Here is a 25,487-nt window from a genome sequence, read left to right on the forward strand (position 1 = left end):
CCATCAATTTTCTTAAGTCTAGGGGCAGCAAAGTAGCATAATTGGAGCACCTGGAGTCAGGAGGACTTGAGTCTTGCCACTGACTAGCTGTATGATCCCCAACAAGTCACTTAACCCTAATAGCCACATACAAACCCCTAAAAAAAAAATTCTTAATTCTTTCTAGACAATGAACAAGTCAAGCCCCAGTTTGTAGCATTTTCCAATTTCTGAAATATAAATTCTTACTCTGAAAATTTAATAAGCAGCTCTCACTAGCCCATATGAACTGATTTCAGCACACTTTCACTGCTATCCAAAGGACTATCACCAAGGCATTCCTTTTCCAGGCTTATCTGATCCTTAATCCCCAGTAAAGCCAAGGGCTTGACCACCTCCTCTCTCAATGTTTGTCCCCTTCTGTCCTCCCCTTTTAACTATTTTCCTCTGGCTTTAAAAAATTCCTAGTTACAGTGACTGCAAGGAAAATAGCTCCCAAAAAGACTGGCATTCGTCTTAAGCATCCTCTTACTGAATCATTCCCAACTCTCTAAATTTGATATAGAACTGACAGTCTCCCTTCCTTTTTGTATTTCTAGGTATGATTAGTGGCCAATCATTACCCATCATTGTGAGTATGTTACTCAATAATGGATGAGTTCTGAAATCCCCTTCAAAATGTAGCTGACATCCCTCTGGTTTCCCTGAATAAGTTGTTTTTAACTTCATCTATTTACTTTCTTTTCTGTTTCTCACCATCACTCCTTCCCACCTTCTGAGCTATAAGGATCAAGATTTTGTTTTCTCTCTGTGTCTGGCTCTGTCTCTGTCTCTGTCTCTGTCTCTCTGTCTCTCTCTCTCTCTCTCTCTCTTCTCTCTCTCTCTCTCTCTCTCTCTCTCTCTCTCTCTCTCTCTCCTCTCTCTCTGTCTCTCTCTCTCTCTGTCTCTCTCTCTTTCTCTCTCTCTCTCTCTCTCTCTTCTCTTCTCTCTCTCTCTCTCTCTCTCTCTCTCTCTCTCTCCTCTCTCTCTCTCTCTCTTTCCCTCTCTCTCTCTCTCTGTCTCTGTCTCTATCTCTCTGTCTCTCTCTCTCTCCTCTCTCTCTGTCTCTCTTCTGTCTCTCTCTGTCTCTGTCTCTCTCTCTGTCTCTCTCTCTCTCTGTCTCTCTGTCTCTCTCTCTCTCTCTCTCTCTCTCCTCTCCTCTCTTCTGTCTCTCTCTCTCTCTCTCTCTCTCTCTCTCTCCTCTCTCTCTGTCTCTCTTCTCTCTCTGTCTCTCTCTCTCGTCTCTCTCTCTCTCTGTCTCTTTCTCTCTCTCTATCTCTTTCTCTCTCTCTCTCTTTCTCTCTCTCTCTCTCTCTCTCTCTCTCTCTCTCTCTCTCTCTCTCTCTCTCTCTCTCTCTCTCTCTCCCCCCCCCTTACTGAACATGTGATTGATCTTTAAAAAAAAAAAAGCCCAGTTCTTGTCCCTGCTCTGGAGTCCTCATTTCCCACTCCATATCTACAACGTTCAAATTCTTCTCTTATCTTTGGCTTCCACTATTGGAGTTGCCATGCGAATTTCCCTGCTAGAAAATAGATCTGCCATGTGTTGGGAAATATTAGCCCCAACTAATAATATGAAGCCAATGCCAACCAAACCCTTTCTCCCAGCCTCCATCAATCCCACATAAAGAAACTGTTTAAACACTTGGCTTGAGAAGGAAACCGCTTATATGGATTTCAAACTAGCTGAGCTCATCTAGTCCTTCAGCTTCTGAGGATGTCCTTTCTGCTCTGAAGTTTTGCTCACTTTTTTGAGTCAGCTCAGTAATCCCTGTTATATAGTGGTGGCAGACTGATACAGGACAAGTATGCAGACTGTTAACCCTGAGTTCAATATATTGAAACCCACCTCCTGAGCTATAAAGATCAATACTTTGTTTTCTCTCTCTCTCTGTCTCTCTTCTCTCCCTCCCTCCTCTCCCTCTCCCTTCCTCCCCCCATCTTCTGATAAACTTTTCTTTTTTATTTTTAAAAGCAGCATGGACTACATGTCAAAACAAGAGGGCATGTGGCCTACAACACTCCCAAGTGTGGCTCAAACAAGATTAAAATGTAATTAGGAAATGTTTAACAAAATAAATGAAAATATAATAAGACAAACAATAGACATCTTAAAATTAAATCAATATGCAGCTGGCAGAGATTCTTATGAATTGGTGACCCCATTTCTAAGACCCCATTTCTAATATGAATTTGATAACCACTGGTTTGCTGGGTAGCAAGATGCCCTTAGTACCATTTCTAGAGTGAGGAGACTCATCTCCTGTATTCAAAGCTAGCCTCAGATTTACTAGGTTGTGATCCTGGATAGTCATTTAACCCCATTTGCCTCAGTTTCCTCATCTGTAAAATGACCTGGAGAAGAAAATGGCACACCACTCCAGTATCTTTAAAAAAAACAAAAACAAAAACAAAACCCTCCAGATGAGATCACAAATTAGATAATGACTGCTATGACTGAACAACAACCATTGGTCTAGCACATAGAGCTGACCTAGAGGCCCTGAAATCAATCAGCCTCAGACACTATTAACTGTGTGATCTTTGCAAATCTCTTAATTTCTATCTGCTTCAGTTTTTTCATTTGTGACATGAAATGATAATAGTATGATAATTGTACCTACTTCTTAAATTTTTTCTGAGATAATTTTTGTAAAGCACTTAACATATTTCCTGGCACATATAGGCACTTAATAAATGCTTGTTTCTTTTCTTCCTAATAGCTATGTGACTTTGGACAAGTCCTATAGTAATTATTCCAACTTGTCCTATATATAGCTTACTTTATATATAATGCTTGCTGTCTACTCTATTGGATTGTACTTCCTTGGGGACAGGTCTGTCTTTTTGTCTCTTTTTGTATCCTAGTGTTTAGCACAGTGCCTGACACATAATGGGCATTTATTGAATTGAGCTTTTTCAATTGAATGAAGTGAATAAATCAAATTAAATAATTGAATTGAACAACTTAACTTCTCTGTGCCTGTTTCTTCATCTGTAAAATGAGGGAGGTCATATTTAATGACATCTAAGGTCGTTTCTTGCCCTAAAACTAAGAACCTATAATCTTTTTATGGAGTTCCATTCTACCATTTGATGATACTAAGATTTGTGTTGTAGAAGTGTATCAAGACAGTTACTTTTCATTCTGAACAACAGAGTCTGAAAAATGCTATAGAGCAGGGGTCTATAGGGGTTCCAGGGAAAAGGAATCACATCAGGAGAAATTTTGTGCACTTTGAGCAATAAATAAATTTCAGGCAAGAGAGACATAAATGACAGGCCATTTAGCTTCTAGCATTTCCAGTCAACTCTCTGTGTACTTCTGATAATTGGACTGTTTTCCTTCAATCCCCATGACACTTTGTTGTCACTTGAAACTCTTATACTTAAAGAGATAAGTTTTCAGTAGCTGGAGAAACCCTGTCAGTGATTTGTTCAGAAGTTTCTAAATCAAGATCTCTTCAGACAGAAAAAAAAGATTTGCCAGGGCCATGCAACAAATCAAGTCCAACAAGCTTTATTAAGGGAAGAAGAAAGAGAATGAGGATTTCTATGGTAAGGCAATGTGCTAAGTATTTTTACAAATATTATCTCATTTGATCCTAACAACAACAACACTGTCAGGTAGGTACCATTATGATTCTTACTTCACAGTTGAGGAATAGAAGTTGTGACTTGCCAGAGTCAAGTGTAAATGTTTGAGGCTGTATTTGAACTCAGGCTTTCCTGACTCCTGATGCAGCTACCAATAGCTGACCTCTAAGCACCACGTTAAATGGTTCAGGGACAAATTTCTGGGCCTGGAGTGAGGAAAACATAAGTTCAAATTAGCCTCAGTCCATTTACTTGTTGTGGGATCCTAGGCAAGTCATTTACCTATTTGCCTCAGTTTCCTCATCTGAAAAATGAGCTGGAGAAGGAAATGACACTATGTTAACTTTGCTAAGAAAACCCTAAAAGAGTCATGAGTCAGATATGATTGAAAAGACCAATAACAAATGCATCAGGCACAGTGCTATGCAGCAGGAATACAAAGAAAAACAACAAAAACAAGATCTGTGCTTAAGGAGTTTACAGTTTAATGGGAAGACAGTGTGCTAACAACTATGTACACACAAGCTATAAAAGCATAAATAGAAGATAAGCCAGAAAGAAAGCACTAAGATCAAGAAGGGCAGTGGAATCCAAGGCTTCTTACAGAAAATAGGATTTTAGTGGGGATTTGAAGAAAGTCATAAAAGCCAGAAGGTATAGATAAGGAGGGTGAGAATTCAGGAATGGGGGAAGAGCCAGGGAAAATGACCAGAATGAGGAGATGAAATGTCTTATATGAGAAATGTGTTTATGCAATACTGTGTCTACACTCATCAAACATTCAAGTAAAAAGTAAAAGCTTACTCATTCATCGTGCTGTTCACTGGTCCACAATATTTGAAATCATCTGCATGATTGGTAGAATTGCCCCAGTTAGGAGCATTAATATATTATTGGTGAAATTGTGAATGAATCCAATCATTCTGGAGAACAATTTGGAACTATGCCCAAAGAATTACCAAATTATGCTTTCTCTTTGATCCAGCAGTGTTTCTACTGGGCTTATTTCCCAAAGAGATCTTAAAGGAGGTAAAGGGACCCCCACATGTGCAAAATGTTTGTGGCAGCCCTCTTTGTAACAACAAGAAACTGGAAACTGAAGGATGCCCATCAGTTGGAGAATGGCTGAATAAGGCATGATATGTGAATATTATGGAATATTATTGTTTTGTAAGAAACAATCAGCAGGATGATTTTAGAGAGGTCTGGTACTGTTCACTTCATTAGCATCAAAACTGATACTAAATGAAATGAGCAGAACCAGATCATTGTACACAGGAACAACTTTATAGGATGATCAATTCAGATGGACATGACTTCTTTCCAACAAGGAAATGATTGAAGCTTGTTCCGATGATCTTGTGATGATGAGAGCCAGAGAGAGGACTGTGGGAACTGAGGCTGGATTACAACATAGAATTTCACTCTTTTGTTATTTTCCTCTCTCTCTCTCTCTCTCTCTCTCTCTCTCTCTCTCTCTCTCTCGCTCTCCTCTCATCCTCTCTGTCTCTCTCTCTCTCCTCTCTCTCCCTCTCTCTCTCTCTCTCTCTCTCTCTCTCTCTCTCTCCTCTCTCACTCTCTCTCTCTCTCTCTCTCTCTCTCTCTCTCTCTCTCAACTCTCTCCTCTCTCTCTCTCTCTCTCTCTCCTCTCTCTCCTCTCTCTCTCTCTCTCTCTCTCTCTCTCTCTCTCTCTCTCTCTCTCTCTCTCTTTTTACTTTCTGATCTGATTTTCTTGTTCAGCAACATTATTGTATAAATATGCATGTCTATTTTGATTTAACATATGTTTTTACCAGGTTTTAAAGGCATATTGGATTACATGTCATTTAGGGGAAGGGGTGGGGGGAAGTAGAGGGAAATTGGAATACAAGGTTTTTCAATGGTCAATGTTGAAAAACTTATCCTTACATATGTTTTGAAAATTAAAACTTCAATAATAAAAAAAAGAATTGTCCCAGTTATAGCATCGAGGTGCAGAAGAAGCGCACAATACAATAAAAGCTTTGGACTTAAAGCCAGATGACCTCTGGTGGAATTTCAGTTCTGCTTTTAATTCTCTCTGGGACTTTAGGAAAGTCACTTTCGCTTTCTATATTTATTTCCTCATCTGCAAAATTGAGGGGGAAAAAATGATCCCTGAATGATTTAGTTCATAAGGTTGGATTGAACACAAAATGAGATAATGTATGTGAAAGATCATTGTATTCACATTCATGTATTTGATATTGTGGGGCAGGTAGGTGGGATAGTAAATAGACTGGTCACTGGAATTGGAGTCAGGTAGTTCAAATCCAACCTCAGAAATTTCCCAACTGTGACTTTAGTCAAGCCATTTAATCACTGGAGAAGGAAGTACCAAACTACTCCAGCAATTTTGCCAAGAAAACCCCAAATGGAGTCAGGAAGAGACATTACAAAGAAGGGGATAAATTCAAAATGCAAAGAGGAGGACATTCCAGACTTAAGATGGAGATTGTTGTTCTTTGTTGCCAAAGAGTGTCAAAATCACATCATTCTGCTATTCAAATTATAGTGTGTCTGACTGTTGCTGGTCAGACTTGATTAAGAGAATAGCCTTAAAGCAAACAAATATCTGAAGTTAGAAATTCAAAAACAACAAAAAGAGACAAGTGTCATTTCAGCTCCTCCCCATTACTGCACCTTTGGAAGTTGAGATTAGTTCTCAAAAGATAGAAATAATCCTCAAATGGGATTAATCTGCAGATGAAGTAATCTCCCAGGCATCTCAAGTAGGCTTTGGGAGTAATCCTCAAGTGATGAGATTAGTCTGCAAGGGAAGAAAGTAATCGAAAGAGAAACTCTCTGCTGGGTCTGGCTGAACACAGAACCCAAAGATTGAGCCCTATTAAAAGGGGGTCACTCAGACTATATTTTGCCCAATGGCCTGACTTTGCAGAATCCCCTTTGGTGCTAATTGAGATCAACAGGTGGAATCTTTGAAACACCATTGAATGCCATAACAACTGGAAGTGACAACAGTGTGACAATTTTATCAGGAGATTTAGGTGATCTTCCACTGTTGGAAATATGAGTTTTCCCTCAAAAAATGTATATCCTATCTACCTCTCAGACTTGTGGAGGAGGAAGGAATTTATGACCAGAGGAGAACTAGAGATCATTATTGATCACAAAATAGAAGATTTTGATTACATTAAACTAAAAAGTTTCTGTACAAACAATACTAATGCAAACAAGATTAGAAGGGAAGTAACAAATTGGGAAAATATTTTTAAAAACAAAGGTTCTGACAAAGGTCTCATTTCCAAAATATATAGAGAACTGACCCTAATTTATAAGAAACCGAACCATTCTCCAATTGATAAATGGTCAAAGGATATGAACAGACAATTCTCAGATGATGAAATTGAAACTATATCCACTCACATGAAAGAGTGTTCCAAATCACTACTGATCAGAGAAATGCAAATTAAGACCACTCTGAGATACCACTACACACCTGTCAGATTGGCTAAGATGACAGGAACAAATAATGATGAATGTTGGAGGGGATGTGGGGAAACTGGGACACTGATACATTGTTGGTGGAGTTGTGAACTAATCCAACCATTCTGGAGAGCAATCTGGAATTATGCCCAAAAAGTTATCAAACTGTGCATACCCTTTGATCCAGCAGCGCTACTACTGGGCTTATATCCCAAAGAAATACTAAAGAGCGGAAAGAGACATATATGTGCCAAAATGTTTGTGGCAGCTCTTTTTGTTGTAGCTAAAAACTGGAAGATGAATGGATGTCCATCAGTTGGAGAATGGTTGGGTAAATTATGGTATATGAAGGTTATGGAATATTATTGCTCTGTAAGAAATGACCAGCAGGAGGAATACAGAGAGGCCTGGAGAGACTTAAATCAACTGATGCTGAGTGAAACGAGCAGAACCAGAAGATCGCTGTACACTTCAACAACAATACTGTATGAGGATGTATTCTGATGGAAGTGGAAATCTTCAACATAAAGAAAAGCCAACTCACTTCCAGTTGATCAATGATGGACAGAGGTAGCTACACCCAGAGAAGGAACACTGGGAAATGAATGTAAATTGTTAGCACTAATATCTGTCTGCCCAGGTTACATGTATCTTCGGAATCTAATGTTTATTGTGCAACAAGAAAATGATATTCACACACATGTATTGTACTTAGACTATATTGTAACACATGTAAAATGTATGGGACTGCCTGTCATCGGGGGGAGGGAATAGAGGGAGGGGGGGATAATTTGGAAAAATGAATATAAGGGATAATATTATAAAAATATATATATATATAATAAAAAATTATTAATTTTAAAAAATGTATATCCTGAGTGCATATGCTCCATATATTTCTAAATCATTCATTTGTGAAGAAGTGTCTACTCTATGTCTATTCTTCCAACTGCCTCAGTTTATAATGGGGAATGTTCTATAGTTATCTCTTCACTGTGGGGAAAAATTCATGTAAAAATTTTTTACCCTTCCTTCATACCAGAGAAAAAAATCTAAATTTTTCCTTTTTCTTTTATGGAACATTTATAGTACTTTATTGTAAAATTTGTGTTGATATAATACAATACTATACTAATATTTTATGCATTTCTGAGTTTCTAAACTTTTTCTGTGTGATCTGTGGCTTCCACAAAACTCTCCCCCAAATTCCCATTTAATTTCTTATGCCAAACCTTGATATATCAAAACCACAATAGGGAAAGTCACAATGTGGACGAGATAACTGTATTTCTATTTCAACTCTTCTTATAGCTCATTAAATACTTTCATTTTTAACTAACTGTATCCTTTAGCTAGCTATAGAAAAAGTCGGGCTTGTCTATGCAAATGAACCTAGAGAATATGTTGGCCCAGGAAGTAGTGATTTGGAGGGACCCTACAGGTGAGGGGATGCTTCAGGTGCTACATACAGATGAGAAAACTAAAACCTATCCAGGTTATTAGCTATCAACATTACACAGGGAATAGGTTGGCAGGGCAGGAATTTGAATGTTAGTCCTCTTGACTACAAATCCAGAACTCATTCCCATTGTATTATTGTCAATTTTTCTTACTTTAGCATCTGGATCAAGTGTTCTTTGCCTGAGGAGGTTTGGGGACTATTTTACTTCCTTTTTGTGGATACTATTTTATATCAATTAAACTTTTCTAAGAAATGACAATAATCAAAGTCAGTGTTTTAACATTTTTTTCCAGAGTGTAACAAGATCTACCATTATTCATAGGAAAACAAAAGCACTTGTCTTCTTCCTTCCCACTGAGGAATCCCTTTTTGCTCTAGATTTATGTGCATAAACTAGGTTCAGTGGGCAGGACCTGGGACTTACTTGCAAAACATTACCAGACTATCACTAGAACATGAACAGTATAGCCTCATAACCAAGGGAAAGCAGTAGAAGGGGAAAATCTAAAGAAATCTTGCTTTGAGACCCAACTAAGGCAGTCTCTGTGAATCTGCTCCAAATTTAATTTTATGGAGGCATAAGACATTGGCAGCAAAAGGCATTCTGCAAACCCTTGATTTTTCTATTTTTTAAAAAAATCTTAATCTGTAGTGGGGAAGGGAACACCCCCATCAAAGAGATCCTAGGGTAATAGGATTGATAAATCAGATGTAATGAAACATGTAATTAAAAAAATAAAAATAAAAAATGTAATAAAACAGATGTATGAAACCTTGCCATGAGTATACCATCATAAGTTGTGAATCTGTTACCAGAAAGCAGTAATAGAGAGTATTTGCATTGTGGGGCTGGCAGCTGGTCTGAACTCATTACTCCTCTGATTCAAAAAGAGTCTTCTTAAGAGAAGACAAGATGTGCCTGTGAACAACAGTTTGGGGCTATTTCCTGACTCTGATAGAACCAGTCTATGAATATCCACAAGAATTTAGCATTACCCCAACGTGAGCATTTGCAGGCACAGGCAAGGAGAAAAACATACTGAAAAGATTGTGACACAGTCACATAGATTCCCATGTAACATATGCAGGACCATCAAAGACTGTGCTAATGAGACATGAGAGATGAAATGAGCCAGCAAAGTTACCTAAAATTCTTTCTCAAATCTAGTGAGCTTCCCTAGAGAAAAAAAAAAAAATTAGTTTGTGAAGCAATGAACAAATCTTCTAGGAAATGAAAAAGGGAAGGAGATAAAGCAAAGGGAAGAAAAAGCGTGACAGCAAAAATTGTTATTGTTCCTCCTTCATTTTTTAAAGATTTGCCTGTGAATTGGATTTAAGTTAGGCACAAAGTCATTAGCCTCATTCTCTCTTTGTTTGGCAAGACAAAAATCAGGATGATTGGTGATGGCCTGGGGTGCAAGATCTGACTTTGGCCACTTTAACATCTAACCAAGCCTGAAGCACTCCATCTTGCCTGCTTCCGCTACCTCCATGACTGTTGAAATAAATTGTTCTCATTTGCCCATTTCTTCAGAGGAAGTCTTCACTTGCTTGTAATAGACATTTTCCTAACTCATTAATAAGTTTGAAGCCTTTGATTACTGTCAACCTGGTATAGCCCGTCTGCCAAAATGGTTTTAATTTCTGGGGTATTTTGGTAATATCTCATGTGTCTCATCCCCTAAAACTATCCTAAATTCAAACAATCCTAAGGGTCTATGTCTATGTAGCTATTGCACATGCAATATTATATATATATTATAATATATATCATATATATTATAATTCTTGGACCCACAGGTGAGAGTTGGGTGAAAGGTGAATAGCAAAGGTGGATGAGCAATCCTGAATCATACTAGAAGTGCTAGCTCTCTCTGAACACCCCATATACTACTAAAACATAGAATCCTAGCATGTATGAGCTAAAGGGACATTGGAAGTCAGAAGTGTACATGCTAGTAAATGTTTAACTGTTTTCTAGAGATAAAAATATAAGCATAATCCAATTTTAAGTTTTATTTATTTATTAACATTTTTCTCTAACACTTACGTCTACAAATCAACATTAATAAATCGACCCTGATTTGTAGTATTTGTCATTTTCCAAGGTGGCAATGCTCACATTAAAAATCTAAGGCTAGGATCTAGGAAGCTAATTTAAGCTGGCCTCAGCAAACTCTTGAAATCTGCTATTTGAACCTTTTCACTTTATAAAAAAGAAAATTAAATCCCAAGAAGAACTTGCCAGTAAATTAGCGACAGAACCAGAACTAAAATCCTTGTCTCCTAACTCCTGGACCAGTCCTCTCTTCATTAAATTGACCTGCCCTGCCACACTTAGGAATAGTATCTTAATCTGGACATTTTTATCATGAAATGGGCCTGGGAAACAACCAAATTCAGAAGACTCTCTTGTATTCTACCATGACTTTTCCACCACCATTCAGGAGGTAAGGGTTTTCTTTTCTCCTCTTTAAACTGAAACTTTAAAACCAAAGTCTTAGAGGCAGATAGGTGGCTCAGGGAATAGAATACCAGCCCTGGAATCAGGAGGACCTGAGCTCAAATTCAATCTCAGACACTTACTAATTGTGTCATTTAACCCCATAAAATTAATAAGTCTTGCCCCTTTGACTTCTTTCTATTCTAAAAAGAAGGAGAGAGGGAATGAATGGAAATTGTTTTGTTTTGTTTTGTTTTTCTTTTAAGCTTATCAAGTGGGCAATGACAATCCCCAACACCAAAGGGTACATGAGATCAATTAGAATCCCCTGATTAAGCATAATCTTTACTTTTAATTTTTTATTTATTTAATATTTTCCCCCATTTACATTCAAAAGTAATTTTTTTACATTTGTTTTTAACATTTTTGAGTTTTAGATAGTCTCCTTTATCCCCACCCATAATTGAAAAACCATTTGTGAAGTTATGTAAAACTTTTCTACAGAAGTTAAGTTGTGAACAACAAAAAAGATCTTCTATACTAATGAAAATAAAAACCCTCAAGAAAAATTAAGAAGAGGTGGGAGTGGGAGGAGCGAAAGGAGAGGTGGGGCAGAGAGGAACAGGAACAGGGATAGGGAGAGGGACAGAGAGAGGAAGAAGAGAGGAGAGGAAAGGAGAGGAGAGGAGAGGGGAGGGAAGGGGAGAGAAAGGGAGGGAAGGGGAGGGGAGGGGAGAAAGACAGAATGAGAAAAGTTCAAATTAGCTTCAATCTGTATTCAGATACAATCAGTTCCTTCTCTGGGAATGGGTAGGATTTTTCATCCTAAGTACTTTAGAGCAGTCGTGGATGATTGTACTACTGAGAATAGCAAAGTCATTTATAGCTGATTACTCCAGAACATTGCTATTACTTTGTATACAGTACATTTCACTTTGCTTGAGTTCATGGAGGACTTTCCAAATTTGGTTGGTTGATTGTTTTTCCTGAGACTATCCTGGTCATCATTTCTTATGGAACAATAATATTCCATCATAAACACACACCACAGTTTATTGAACCATTTTCCAATCGATGGGCATCCCCTCAATTTCTAATTGCTTTTGCCCAGAGAAGAGAAGAAGCATGTTCTTTAGCCAGAGGCCACAGTACATATCCTGGGGGGGGGGGGGGGGAGAGGTGAAAGAGAGGAGGAGGAAGAGATGAAGAAGGAGGAATCTGGAAAAAAGTTAAGTCAGAGCTAAGGTCTGAGAAGAAGATACTAGAGGAGAAACTAAGTCTTCTCTGACAAGCTGTATTCAGTATTCTCAGGATTTTCTGGGTCAGAGTGGGAGATCAGAGATTGCATGTTGCTGTATATTAAGTTCTGGTCATGGGTATTCAGAAATGGGGTAGCGTAGGTTATATCCTCTCTTTTGATAGGACCCTGCAAAACAAATCAAAACAGTCAGAGAGAGGCTTGACAGGAAAGGAATGGAATGGGAGGGAATTGTTAGGTCTGGGTCATGGTTAAGTAAAGAGTCTAAAGAAACAGAGGAAAAGTCCAATAACTCCTCCTTGCGTTATGATAACATAGATATTTGTGGGCATTCAGGACTCTTCAATTTACTCTCACTGACTTCCAGGGCCAATGACTCAGGGCAGGAAGAAGAAGTAGGAAGAGTAAAGAGAGGTGAGGAAAAAAAGAGAGTAACTTGACTTCAAATTTAAAAGGAATTAAAGAGGGGCAGTTAGATGGTACAGTGTATTAAAGAGCACTGAACTGAAATCAGGAGAACCTCAGTTCAAATCTGGCCTTATTTTCCTAATATTAACTGTATGACCCTGGGCAAATCATTTGACCCTAATTGCCTCACAAAAGAGTAAAGTAAAAATAAAGAATGTAATTGGAAAAATAAAGTACCATTAAAAATTTTTTAAAAATAAAAATGAGGGAGATGTTTTATATGCTATATCAAATTGTTTACCATCTTAAGGAGAGGGAAGGGAGGGAAAAAATTTGAAGCTCAAAATTTTTTATCAAAAAACAAATGTCAAAAATTATCTTTACATTTAATTGGAAAATATACTATTTAATAGAAAAAATTAAATATCTTTTAATGAAAAAATATCAGGGAGGATATAAGGATTTATATATCTATACTATGAGAAAATAGTGTGATTTGGAAAACTAAAAAGCTAAAATTATATTTAGCTGCATTGAAGTACAGTATTGAGAAGATCTTCCCATTAAGTTCTTCCCTGGTCATACCCTACCTGGAGTATTGTGTTCAGTTCTAGAGAATACATTTTAGGAAGGACATTGAAAAGCTGGCAGAGCATCCAGAGAGGAGCAATTACCAGGGCATTGAAGGGTCTTAGAATCATGCCATGTGAAAATAAGTTGAAAGAAATGGGAATTTTTAATCTGGGGTAGAGAAAGATTTGGGAGGTGAGGAACAATAGAGTGATCTTCAAATATCTGAAAGAGATATTCAACTTCTTCTGCTTGATCCCAGAATATGGTCCTAGGAGCAATGAATAAAAGTTGCAGAGAGGCATATTTAGGTTTAATGGGGGGGGGGGGGAATCATTAAGAAAATTGGGATGGGTTATCTCAGGAGGTAACTGAGTTCACCTTTGGTAGGGTTTGCCAAGCAAAGGCTAGATGACCACATGGGGATTTTGTAGAGGACATGAGTTGGACTTGTTCCTAAACATAAGTTAGAATAGAAAAGCTTGGTGGTGCATATATAGATACCTGGAGTCAGAAAGACTCATTTTTTTTTTGTTGTGTGACCCTAGCCAAGTCATTTCATCTTATTTGCCTCAGTTTCCTCATTTGTTAAAAAAAAAAAAAGAAAAAAAAGAGCTAGAAAAGGAAATGGCAAATCACTCCTAGAAAACCTAGAAAATCCCAAATGGAATCACAAAGAGTCAAACACACTGAAATGACTGAACAACAATATAGGTAAGAATAGGTGGGTTGAACTTTTAAAAACTCTTTTGACTCAGATTGTATGATTCCTAGAAGTCATTTCATCTCCTAACGACTTAGTCTCTACACTTGTAAAAATAAGAGACTTGAACTAGATCATGTATAGGGTAATCTACATCTGACCTTCTCTGAAATAAGTGCTCTGTACCCTTTAGCATCAGGATTTGAATTTAAAACACAACAGATCTTCTTTAGCACCTACCATAGTGACATATTCCACTTCCTTGTGAATGCTTTTGACTCTGGGGGAGGCTTGGAGAGAAGCCTTTCTCTTTCGAGAATTTAGAGGGGATGTCTTTCCATCCAAGTCCAGTTGTGCATAACAAATATCTTCCTGTGTTGGCTGGGATCCCTGTTGAAAGTTTGGATGTTTTAAATAGATAACCCACCTGAACCCCCACTGTATCACCATCAGATTCTGCCCCATCCCCATTTTGAATTCAGAGACTGCCTAGGTACCCCTCCCATAATTCCTACTGATTCGCCTGGTCTTCCTTGACAAAGTTATCTTCTCCAAATACAACTGTGAGTTTTGAAAATCTTCAATTTCCTCCTCATAAGATAGGGCAAATATTTTCTTTTCTGATGATCTTGTGAGCGCTTGCCATGTGTGAATTCTCCACAAAATAATCTTTTTGGCTAATATACATTTGTCATTCAGACAATGTGCCTATCCCAACAGAGTTGTGCTCTCTGCAGTACAGTTGGAATGCCCTTCCTGACATTATACAGCTTATACAGAGCATACCCAATATTCTCTGCTGAATTCAATCTCCATGAAAGCTTTTGGGATGGAGAGGCTTTTTCTCCCACCTCCATGACAATGAAGCCTTTCTTACCTGCTCAGCAAGTTTTTCAGCTCCTAAAAGGGATAAAAACAACCAAGAGTTAGAAGTCTAGATAAATGGTTCCTCATCATTCACAGGAAAGGGCAAGAGAGACTAGAGAATTTCTGTTTATATAGCAATTTATGATTGCAAAGCGTTTTGCCTAGTTTCTCATCCATATGAGAGTGTTAAGCTAATTGATCTCTAAGGACCGCCTTTTCTCTTCCTTCACTTTTAAATCCTATAGTCCTCTTTGTCCAGACAACCCTAGAAATTAGGAAAGATATTTCAGATTGATGGGAAAGATAATGTCAAGGATGTACTGAAACCAACTTGAAATGGCCTGCTCAAAGAGCAGAATATAAAATTTTCATTTTAAATTTACACTTCAGAAATCAGCAAAAAAAAACCCACCTATCAATCAGGGCTTGATTTAATGTTTTATTGATAATCTCAATAGGTCCTCAAGAAAGTAATAGAGAAAATGTTATTAATGCAGATAAATCTAAACAGAATGCTGTGCTATTTTTTCTTCTGGAGAGTCAGTTATTAAATATTTACCAGTGCACCACTGGATACTACGTCTTCTAAGAGAAAAGTAATATCAGTTGTAACATAACTGTCTCAGGCCAGATTTAAACTCAGATCTTCATGAGTTCAGGGCTTTATCTAATTGCTCCAGAAGTGTAATACTATTAACATAAATAATGAAACTGAAATTCAAAGAGGTTATTTATTTGATGTGTCCAAGATTGTTCAGCTAGTAACCGGAAGAGCTGGAGTTAAAACTAATGTGGTTCAAAGTCTAAGAAGAATTCATCTACACCAGTATTTCAAAATGAATAATTTTTACCCATCTACAAAACTTTTATTACCAGAGAGTCTTACATCTCAAAATGTATAAGCTTAACACAATCTACTCCTCATTCTTCCTACATCCCCTTTCTACTCACCTGATCCTTTCTTTTCTTTGTCTCACCCATCAGCCTCTCACCTCCCCCAAGATTACAAAAGGTTTTTGGATTTGTTTGTTTGTTTTTTAAGTGAGATTTTTCCAATCCCAAATAATATTATAATTTTCTTTAAGAAATATTTTTCTTTTTTCATGACTTCCTAAAACATCATTGGATGAATTTGCAAAACTAGATAATCTGGGTTCTGGTTTTAAGACCCCGATTTCTCTCTGTATAACTAAGTGCTTAAATCCCCTGGGCCTCTTTCCATCTAAAGGTAGGGAGATATCCTCCCATCTCTCTTCTATCAACACTACCATTGAACAATAAGATACAGACATAACAGGGGAAAGACTTAACCAATTATCACAGGCAGATTCTGAGAATCAACCAGAGCAATTTGTGAAATATGAAAATGTGGAAGTGGAACTAGACAGGAAAATTATGCAATTTCCGCTAATCTGAAATAGAAAACTGACTCCTTATGAAAGAAGAGTACAGTATTGTGAGATAAGGGACATTTTCCAATCAGGGAAAAATAAGAAAGATCCTTCAATGATGATCAGTCCTCCCACTCTGGATGCAGGATAGAAAATGTATATCATTCCCAAACAGAAGTTATAAATTATAGAGCTCCTGCTCACAGAAATTGAGCAAGACTGCTTAGAAAAGGGTAAAATAAAAGAGTGAGTGGTAAGTTTTATTTACATAATGCACATTATGTATACATATATATGCATGTCATATGTTATATATCTACATATTAATTATATATTATAATTATATGTTTATATATATATGTATATATATATGTATATATATAAACATAATCATATATGAACACAGAGATATACCCCCACACATAGTAATTTGTGGTTAAATCTTACACCTCACTCTACTCTATTTTCCTGAGTTTTCTTATAAAATCTACTAGATTGTATGGTAAATGCACCTAAGACAATTTCTTTATTGCTCAGAGCCCAAATGGAAAATACACCAGGGGGAAAAAAAGAATAGAAACTATATAACCAGGGCCCCCGACATCTGACCCTGGTTTCCTGCCAAGGTGCAGAAATCAATTCCTTGGATAGTAACTCAGGGAAATAATCATCTGGTGATGTGGTGAATGGAGAGAGAGAAAAGGTCACCTGGATCAGATCTGGATTAGTACCAGTAGTGAATCCCTGAGTTTTACATCATTCAAATTTACACTGCATATTTCCATTGGGCTAGAATCAATGACCATATCTAAATTATAGTTTTGAATAGCATATTACGACTTCCCTTTATTATCTACTTCAAGACTCACATACAATTAACTCTTCTAGTTTTTGCATTCAACTTAGAATCTGCATTTCAACTTCAGAAACAGCTTTATTGCTATCTTTTTTATGCCACATTTTCCAACATATACTCCTCTCATAGCAATAAATTCTTCATGCATTTCAACTTTAGAGACTTTCCCCACTCATAGGTTCTCTCAACCTTATAAAAATGTATAGAGATCCCAGAAGAGAATCACTTTTCTCATCTTCTCCCCCTATCCAAATACTCAGGACTGTCTCCTAACCTTTCCTCTGTCTCAGGAGCATTCTCCAAGCCAGAATTGAGGCTCCCACCAATATTACCAATAAAATGCCAAAGATGATGGGCAGTAGGACAAGGAGATCTGTGACTTTAAGTCTAGAAAGAAAAGAAAAGTCCAATTAAAGGAATGCTTACCTCTGTAAGTACATAATAATAGACATGAACTATAGAATCTTAGATTTAGAGATGGAAAAAACTTAGATATCACCTTATTCAACCTTCTTGTTCTTTTTTTTTTTCTGAGTCAATTTGGGTTAAGTGACTTGCCCAGGGTCATCAGGTCCTCCTGATTTCAGGGCTATTGTTCTATCCATTATACCACCTAGCTGCTCCTAAACCTTCTTTTATCAAGTAGGAAACTATGGTCCAGGAAGAGTGGAATGATTAGCCCAGAATCATACAAGTAGTAAAAAGCAGAGATAGATTCAATCTCACATCTTCTGACTCCAGATCCAATCTTTCAATTGTACTTCACCAGATCATGTACTTGGGTGGAATGGTGATGTTTGAAACTAGGGAGATGCCCAATGACAATAATTGCTGACTCTTTATTAAATCTAAGTTTCTACAAACAATTCTAGTTTTCTGAATTTAATGAAAAATAGGGTTACCAGGCATCAGTGAAGCTTACATTTAGAAGAACTAACATAAAGATAGAGCCTCATAATGGTAATAAATAATGTGTGGAGGCAGCTAGATGGTGCAGTGGATGGAGCACTAGCTCTGAAGTCAGGAAGTCTTGAGTTCAAATCTCACACACTTAACACTCGCCAGCTATGTGACCCTGGGCAAGTCACTTAACTCCAATTGCCTCAGCAATAATAATAATAATAATATCGTGGAAATCAGGATTTGCTACCAACCAACCAGGAGTTGGTAGAAAGAAGGAGAAGCCCTGACAAAGCATCTCTAACAAAACAAAAATGCATTTACTGCTTCCATGGCCATGCACAAAGAAGGGATACAAAGAATATCCAGTCTCCTACCCCAGAGCAAGTAACAGCAAATTGTCAAAGGAGTCAATGATTCCTCAATCTTTCATGGGGAAGATTATTTTATGGTGGATATGCATTTGTCAAGGACTTGATCTGGGTATCTATTAGTACTATATTAGGGGGTTGAATTTTATCAGTTTCCCTTACCTTTCATAAGAATAGCTGTTTTTTGTTCCTGTGATGTTTCCTGTGCTTATTGTCACATTTGTAGTTGTGTTTCTGGTAGTGGTGGTTCTCCTTGAGACTATTGATAAATATACAAGCCAGATCAATTGCCACTGTCTGACAAATATTCCTTTCCACCACTCCCTTATAGTCAACACAATACCTCTGAGCTCTCAAAGAATCTGGGGATGGGACTCTCTTCCTATTTAAACCACTCCATAAATCAATGGAGTAAGCTTTATTAATAACATTCACCCAATGTTCTTATGTAGCCAAAGATTTCTGTGCACTAGGTAGTGTGGAGAAACTGAAACTCACATTGTCAGGATCAGGGATAACCCTAGGCAAAAGGGTAGGAAGTTTGTCATTGGTGCCTGGGGTCCTCATTCTGTGTATTCCATTCTCTCAAAACAAAAATAAAACAACTCACTTGAATAGCTTTCTGGTTTATATAAATTATCTAAACATTTTGATTAAGACGTCACTGTGAAAGATTAGATATAAACTAAGCTCTTTTGCAATTCCTCCCCCACAAATGATTGAAAATTTCCCCCAAAAGACCAATTATTGTAGTGGTACTTACTGGGGAAAGGAATAGAAGCACTTCTATCCAGTCCAGAACTGAAGCAAGAGATTTTTTTAAAGAAATTATAAATGAAATTAAACTTCAAAAAGAAAATATTAAAAGGAGAATGAATAATTTGAACAAAAGTGGAAAATCTTACTCAAGTAGTAGTTTCTCTGAAAAACTGAATGGAAAAAATATAACTCTATAAGAAATATCATAACAAAGTCAAAAGATAAGGGAAGAAACTATATTTCCTTATTTTAAAACTTAAAAAACAAGTCAAGAAGAGATCATTTATGAATCATCAAACTTCTGGGGGGGAAATTAGGGCAGCATAGTTTGAAAAATCATTTAAAAAAAGACTTACTGCTCAGTTTTATTATAGAAAACAAATTGAATATTAAAATAATCCATTGACCACTTCCTATAATGAAAATCCAAGCTGAAATACCCAGGAATATCATAACTAAAATCTAGAGCTTTTAAATCAAGGAAAAAATACCATAAAGAGGCAGAAAGAAAGAATCCAAAAACCAGTTAGCTACAGTTGGGAACAAGAGAAGACTTAGCACCAACTATTTTAAAGAAGAGAAAATCTTACAATATTTCAAAAGGCAAAAGATAAAAGCTTATAACCAAGAACAACTTACTCTGCTAAACTAAATATAATTGGAGGTTCAGGGAAGGGGAATGGGAAACAAATCTTTAATAAATGTAGAACTTTCAAACATTCCTCGTGAAAAGAATTTAATGAAATCTTTGAAATATATATATATATATATATACATATGTATGTATGTATATACACATATATAAGCTGTTTATATGTATATATATGTATGTAAGCTGTTTTGCTAAACCAGTACACAGAGATTAAAATACTCTGTCATTAAAGCCAAATGGAACATAGGAAGGGAGGAAAATGAAAATTTTAAATGACAGTTTAAAGTTATAACTGTAATGCTCTATGAGATGCCTGTCCCTAATAAAATTAAAATATATAACTTGGATCTGTGAGGAATCTATGGAGAAGACAGAGAGAAAAGATTAGGAGGAATTTCCTTTTTGAACTGTCTTGAGTAATTATATGAAGAAACAAAAATTCTATGAAGATTCTGTAAGGAACTTTGAGCTTACCCTGTAATTCTGGAGAGGCTGCTCTCTGTGATGGCTGAAGAGAGAAGCAAGAAAAAGGATCAAAATACACTTTTTTCAAGACTTTTTTCTTGAGAAGGAATATGGAGAGAATTCTTGAGAAATTTTAATCAGTATCTTAAGTTAACTAAATAGTAGAATTTTGTCTCCAGAAGTGAAAGCATCTAACATCATGGTGAATATTTGAATTTACTCTGGTTGTGACCTTTCTCAAAGTCAAAATGTTATAAATAATTTATCTATGCCTTTGTTTTGTTATTGATCTTGTTAATAAATTATATATTCATTAATTTAATATTTATTTAATATAAGAGATTAAGGGATTTAACATACAGAGATGAACAGTTATTGGAAAAGGTTTCTCTAGTTTATTCAAAGTTTATGAGAAAGAGGCTGCAATTTTATTAATTGATAATAGCCCAACATAACTTCCTGGACTGTTTTAGAGCTGAGGATGAGGGTGAGAATGTTGAGGGGTAACCTACAAATGGTCCCCTCTATCAAGCCTACATACCTTTGACATAAATGTCAGGATCTTACAAAAGGGCTGGGAACAAAAAACCCAAAATACAAAAATACAAAAATTAATCACCATTGTGGAGAAGGAGATAGTTTTAAATTAGAGATCCTCAAATTACACCACAAAGTAAGCTCAATCAATTCAACCTGCCACACCTTGTAAACTACAATATGCTGGTATCTAAGTCTTTCACATTCTGGGATTGGGAGAGGGGAGGGAAAGGAGGATACAGACTAATGGAACATGAACTCTTAGAGATATGGGACAGCGTCTCTATCATCTCTAGCTTTTTTTAATCTCTTGCTTCAATTCTGGAGCTTTTATTCCTCTTCATCTCTCCAGATATAACATGCTTTTGGCATGATTCCCCCAAACACATAACCCCCCCAATAGCCTTCATTGTTCTAGAGAGGGGTTGTAACATAGGCTCAGGAACTGAGTCCCAGGGACTATTTCTTGGTGAGAATATTAGCTTTATCCAAGCCTTCTAAGAGCTATGAAGACACAGTAAGAGGTCCAGGGCACCAAAGGATACATTTATAAACACAGATATGAACCCATCTTCTCTGAATCCCCCTAAAACTGACCCTACAGCCTGCAACTGAGGGAAGGAACACTGGGATTTGTACACATCCAGCAGTTTTATGGCACAGAGGAGGGGAGAGTTGTTCTTTCTCCTTCCCAGGGCCCCAACATCTCACCCACATACTATAGGAGTCTCCTACCTGAGTCAACCATTACTTTGATCTGGAATCCATGATCAGTTGCTGCTGTCCTCTCAATCCCACACCAATAGGTGCCTTCATCATTTTTTCTGATGTTTTCTATTTTCACTGTGAACGTGAGTGCTGTGACATTGTCCTGGATGGACACACGATCACTCACTCTCATTGATTCTGTGGTTTTAACAAGAATGTTACAAGAATACCAGGCAGCTCCTCGACACCACCACTTCACGTAGTTCTCCCATCCTGAGGCATAGTGACATTTTATAATCCCTGAATAATTTTCTTCAAATGTCATTTGTTCAGGGCCCCATATGATTCTTATGCTGGAGAAACAACCTGAAAAATATAAACTCAAAATCTCATTTCAGGACTAAAACCATTGAACTGAGAGCAGCCCTGAAGTACAGTTTTCCTACAGGGGCCTTGAGCTCTCTTAATTCAAACTAAAGTAGATTGGCAAAGAAGCATAGACATTAGAATGGCCTCAGTGTGCAAGAAAGTTAATATTTAGAAACATAAATTAGAAGGAGATAATGATTTATTAGCAGAGGTAGCTAAATGGATCAGTGGAAAAAGTCTCAGATGAGGAGAACCCGAGTTCAAATCCCATCTCAGATACTCTATAGCTATTTGACCCTGAGCAATTCATCTCTCTATGTCTCCGTTTCCTCAATCTGTATAATTATAATAGTACAATTTCATATATCTCACAGGGTTGTTCTGAGGCTCAAATGAATTACATGTGTAAAGCACTACATAGCTGTTGTTATTATTATTATGGTATCTTTAAGTGGCCCAGTCAAACAGTATATGTTTCCCAAGAGAATCTCTGAGATGGCTCTGGAATGTCCTGATTTTTAATCTATTGCTTTCCCATTAAGATAGCCTTCAACTTATTCTATGTATGTCTTATTTGACTATAATTGTTTGCATGCTGTCTCATCCCATTAAAATATGAGCTCCTTGAGGTCAGGGACTTAGCTTTTACCTTTTTTTTGGCATCACAATCACTTAGCACAGTGGCGGCACATAGAAGAAGCTTTAAAATGCTTGCTGACCATGAAGAACTCAAGGGTCCTTGAGTTCATCTCACCGAATAAGAAAATCAACTCTTAAGCCCAAAGGGTTGGGCTTATGCCTTGTATGCTACCTTGCTGCTTTGGAAATGACTCCTGATTCATTCAGGTTTAACACTATCCCCAAAGGAGATTGCATTCATCTAAAAGGTCATGAGATATATTCCACACACTTTCCCCTCTCTTTTCAACTCTACCCCTTCTCATATGCCAGTGCTCTTCTTGCAGTGTGCATTTAATAAATATTTGTATATATAACATAGTTTATGGAAGAAACTTAAGAGGAGGATGTGTAGCTTTTAATTTAGGACTCATTTACCTATTATAAACCCTGATGGCCTATGGAAATGCTAAGCTAAGGGCAGCTATGGAGCCAGGGTTAGAGCACCAGTCCTGGAGTCAAGAGGACCTCAGTTCAAATAAGGTCTCAAACATTTAGCTATGTGTGACCTTGGGCAAGCCACTTAACCCTGGTTGCTTTCCAAAAAAGTACTAAACTGGGAGAGACATTTTATTTAGAGCTTACAAATAAAGCAAGAATGAAGAATACATTTCTTATACTAAAAAGAAATTATGTTTCTTCAATAAAAGTCAATCTGGGAACTTGGAATTCTTGGGATCAAGTAAGAAAACAATACTAGACTTTTTATAAGCTTAGCATATGGAGTCAAAATTTAATCTTTTCCTGAATGTAAGGTTGTCTTTCTATTTAATCTACCATACTGTCTCATAGATTCAGTCCAATAAAATAAAAACATAACCCAATAAGGTAGGATCTATTATCAACCCATTTTACAAATGAGGACACTGAAGCTCAAAAGAAAAAATTATTTTTGGATAATCACAGACCCATTAAGTGATAGAGGTGGAATTTGAACTCTGGTTTTTAGCAAAACACCTCTATAAGATAAATATTTAAATAATATTCTTTAAATAAATGTACTTAATTAATAATATCATTTAAAAATTTCCTTTCTGGATTTGTTATAATTGCATTATTTCCTTTCTATTGAGTCTCCATTACTTTAGGAATAATATTTTTAATTATATATTTTTTAATTTTTCAGTTCTAAATTTTCTTCTCCCACTCTCCCCACTGAGAAAGCAAGAAAAAAATCTATCACAAATAAGTATACTTATGCAAAACAAATTCTTGCATTAGCTATGTTCCCACCCACTCAGAAAAAAAAGAAAAGAAGGAAGGAAGGAAGGAAAAGAAATATGCTTCAGTTAGTATTCTGAATATATCAGCTCTCTATTTGGAAGCAGATAACATATTTCATGATGAGTTCTGTGAAATTGTTGTCAGTTATTTTGATAATCAGTCACTAAGTCTTTCAAAGTTGATTTTTTTAAAAAGATATATAATATATTATATTGCATACAATATATTATATTATAAATCATTCTCCTGGTCCTATTAATTTTATTGTGCATCAATTTATACAAGTCTTCACAGATAGGGATTTTTTTTCCCCCTGAGGCTACCCTTCATCCATTCTTATAGCACAATAGTGGGAATAACAATTTTACCCTCATCAATTTCTGCAATCCTCTCTGTTCCTAACTATGATTCTCTCTTCCTCTTTCTCTACCGCAGATGACCTCCTTTTTAACCAATCTATTTTTGCCAAGTTTCTTACACACTTATCTTGGGATTGTAGAACAGAAAGAGGTTTCAGAAGGCATCTAATCCAACAGTTTTCCTTTACAAATGAGCCCAGAGAGAATAAATGACATAGCCAAAGTCATAAATAAACATCAGAGGTAATATTTGAACCCAAGACCTCTGATTCCAGAACTTGTGTCCCATGCTTGTTGCCTTCCCCTGGCTGTTTGTCCAGAATCACCTGCAGTCCCTGCCTGGCAAATTCTATCTTTCCTTCTTTCAAATCCCAAACCCACATTCCCTTCTTCCCCAAAATTTTTTCTTACTTTAATGGACTGTTGAAACTAATCAAAAGAAATATATTCACTGGCTCAATGGAGAATACATTTTATTTAGTGCTTGATATCTGTATGGCAATATACAACTCTTGGTTTCCTTTTCAGTAGTCAGCTGCTGGCTAAGCACAATTGTTCTATGGGGAGCTCATTTGATTTTCAGTAAATGTACACTTTTCAATGGCGATTATAATAAGCATATAGTAGATAATAAATATTTGAAGAATTTAATCAATTTTAATCAAATTGATTAATTGAAGTGGTAATACAAGGATTTTCTTGGAGAAGTAATCCTAAAGTCATTCAAAAGGAATTCTAAAAGAGAACATCAGGATAGTCTACTTATTTATATATGTACATATGTATATACTATTTATATACTCTCATACATATACTTATTACATACATACATACAAACATAGAAAAAGTTCTGCTATACATATTTATATACACTCACATATATAATATACACATAGCTATATACAAGCTCTCTTTTACACACACACACACACACACACACACACACACACACACACACACACTAGCTACACAATTTCCTTTCAGTATTTTCTTCCAGCGCCATGGTCTCTATCACTACTGTGCCAGCAACTAATCTTGCCAGATCGTTTCCTATGCTTGAAGAATCAGTTGCCACTCACCTGGGATCCAAAGGAGAAGGGCTGACAGCAGATACATTCTCTTTTCATACTGTAGTGTCCCAATCATTCCAAGACAGTACACTAGAATTCTCTGCTTTTCAACTCTTTTGCTTCTCATCTACTTCCTTATTTTTTTCTTTCATATTTAGAAACAAAAATAAAAGAGGAAGAAGGAGAGAGGGGTGAAATGTATTCTATTAACCATAATAGTGAGTCAACAAGGGAATGGTGAGAACTTGTACCAAGTGTGTTTTCTAATATTAGAAATAGTCAACCCCTCTCAAATTAATTCATTGGATCTCAGTTTCCTCATCTGTTAAATTGGGCTGTACATTGGTACTAGATAAT

The 25,487-nt window shown here is 36.6% G+C and overlaps 2 protein-coding genes across 4 annotated transcripts in view; one reads left to right on the forward strand and one right to left on the reverse strand.

Annotated features, from left to right (window-relative positions):
- The window catches only part of RAB37 (RAB37, member RAS oncogene family), an 82,489-nt gene that overhangs the window by 10,947 nt on the left and 46,055 nt on the right, over positions 1-25,487 (forward strand). The window lies entirely within an intron of this gene.
- CD300LF (CD300 molecule like family member f) lies at positions 11,304-25,274 on the reverse strand. 3 transcript variants are annotated; one of them, XM_074260685.1, is made up of 9 exons: positions 25,140-25,274; positions 21,458-21,796; positions 20,195-20,228; positions 19,073-19,110; positions 18,472-18,568; positions 17,313-17,425; positions 14,802-14,824; positions 14,165-14,314; positions 11,304-12,411 (listed from the first exon to the last, which is right to left on the reverse strand). In XM_074260685.1, exons 1-9 carry the CDS (start codon positions 25,255-25,257, stop codon positions 12,259-12,261), a joined length of 1,065 nt encoding a protein of 354 aa, XP_074116786.1. In that variant the 5' UTR covers positions 25,258-25,274; the 3' UTR covers positions 11,304-12,258. The 3 variants fall into 3 exon arrangements, with proteins under 3 accessions (XP_074116786.1, XP_074116787.1, XP_074116788.1); XM_074260686.1 differs by lacking the exons at positions 19,073-19,110; positions 20,195-20,228; XM_074260687.1 differs by lacking the exons at positions 18,472-18,568; positions 19,073-19,110.

This window comes from Sminthopsis crassicaudata, chromosome 4, assembly GCF_048593235.1.
Source record: "Sminthopsis crassicaudata isolate SCR6 chromosome 4, ASM4859323v1, whole genome shotgun sequence".
In the NCBI taxonomy this organism is placed as follows: domain Eukaryota; kingdom Metazoa; phylum Chordata; class Mammalia; order Dasyuromorphia; family Dasyuridae; genus Sminthopsis; species Sminthopsis crassicaudata.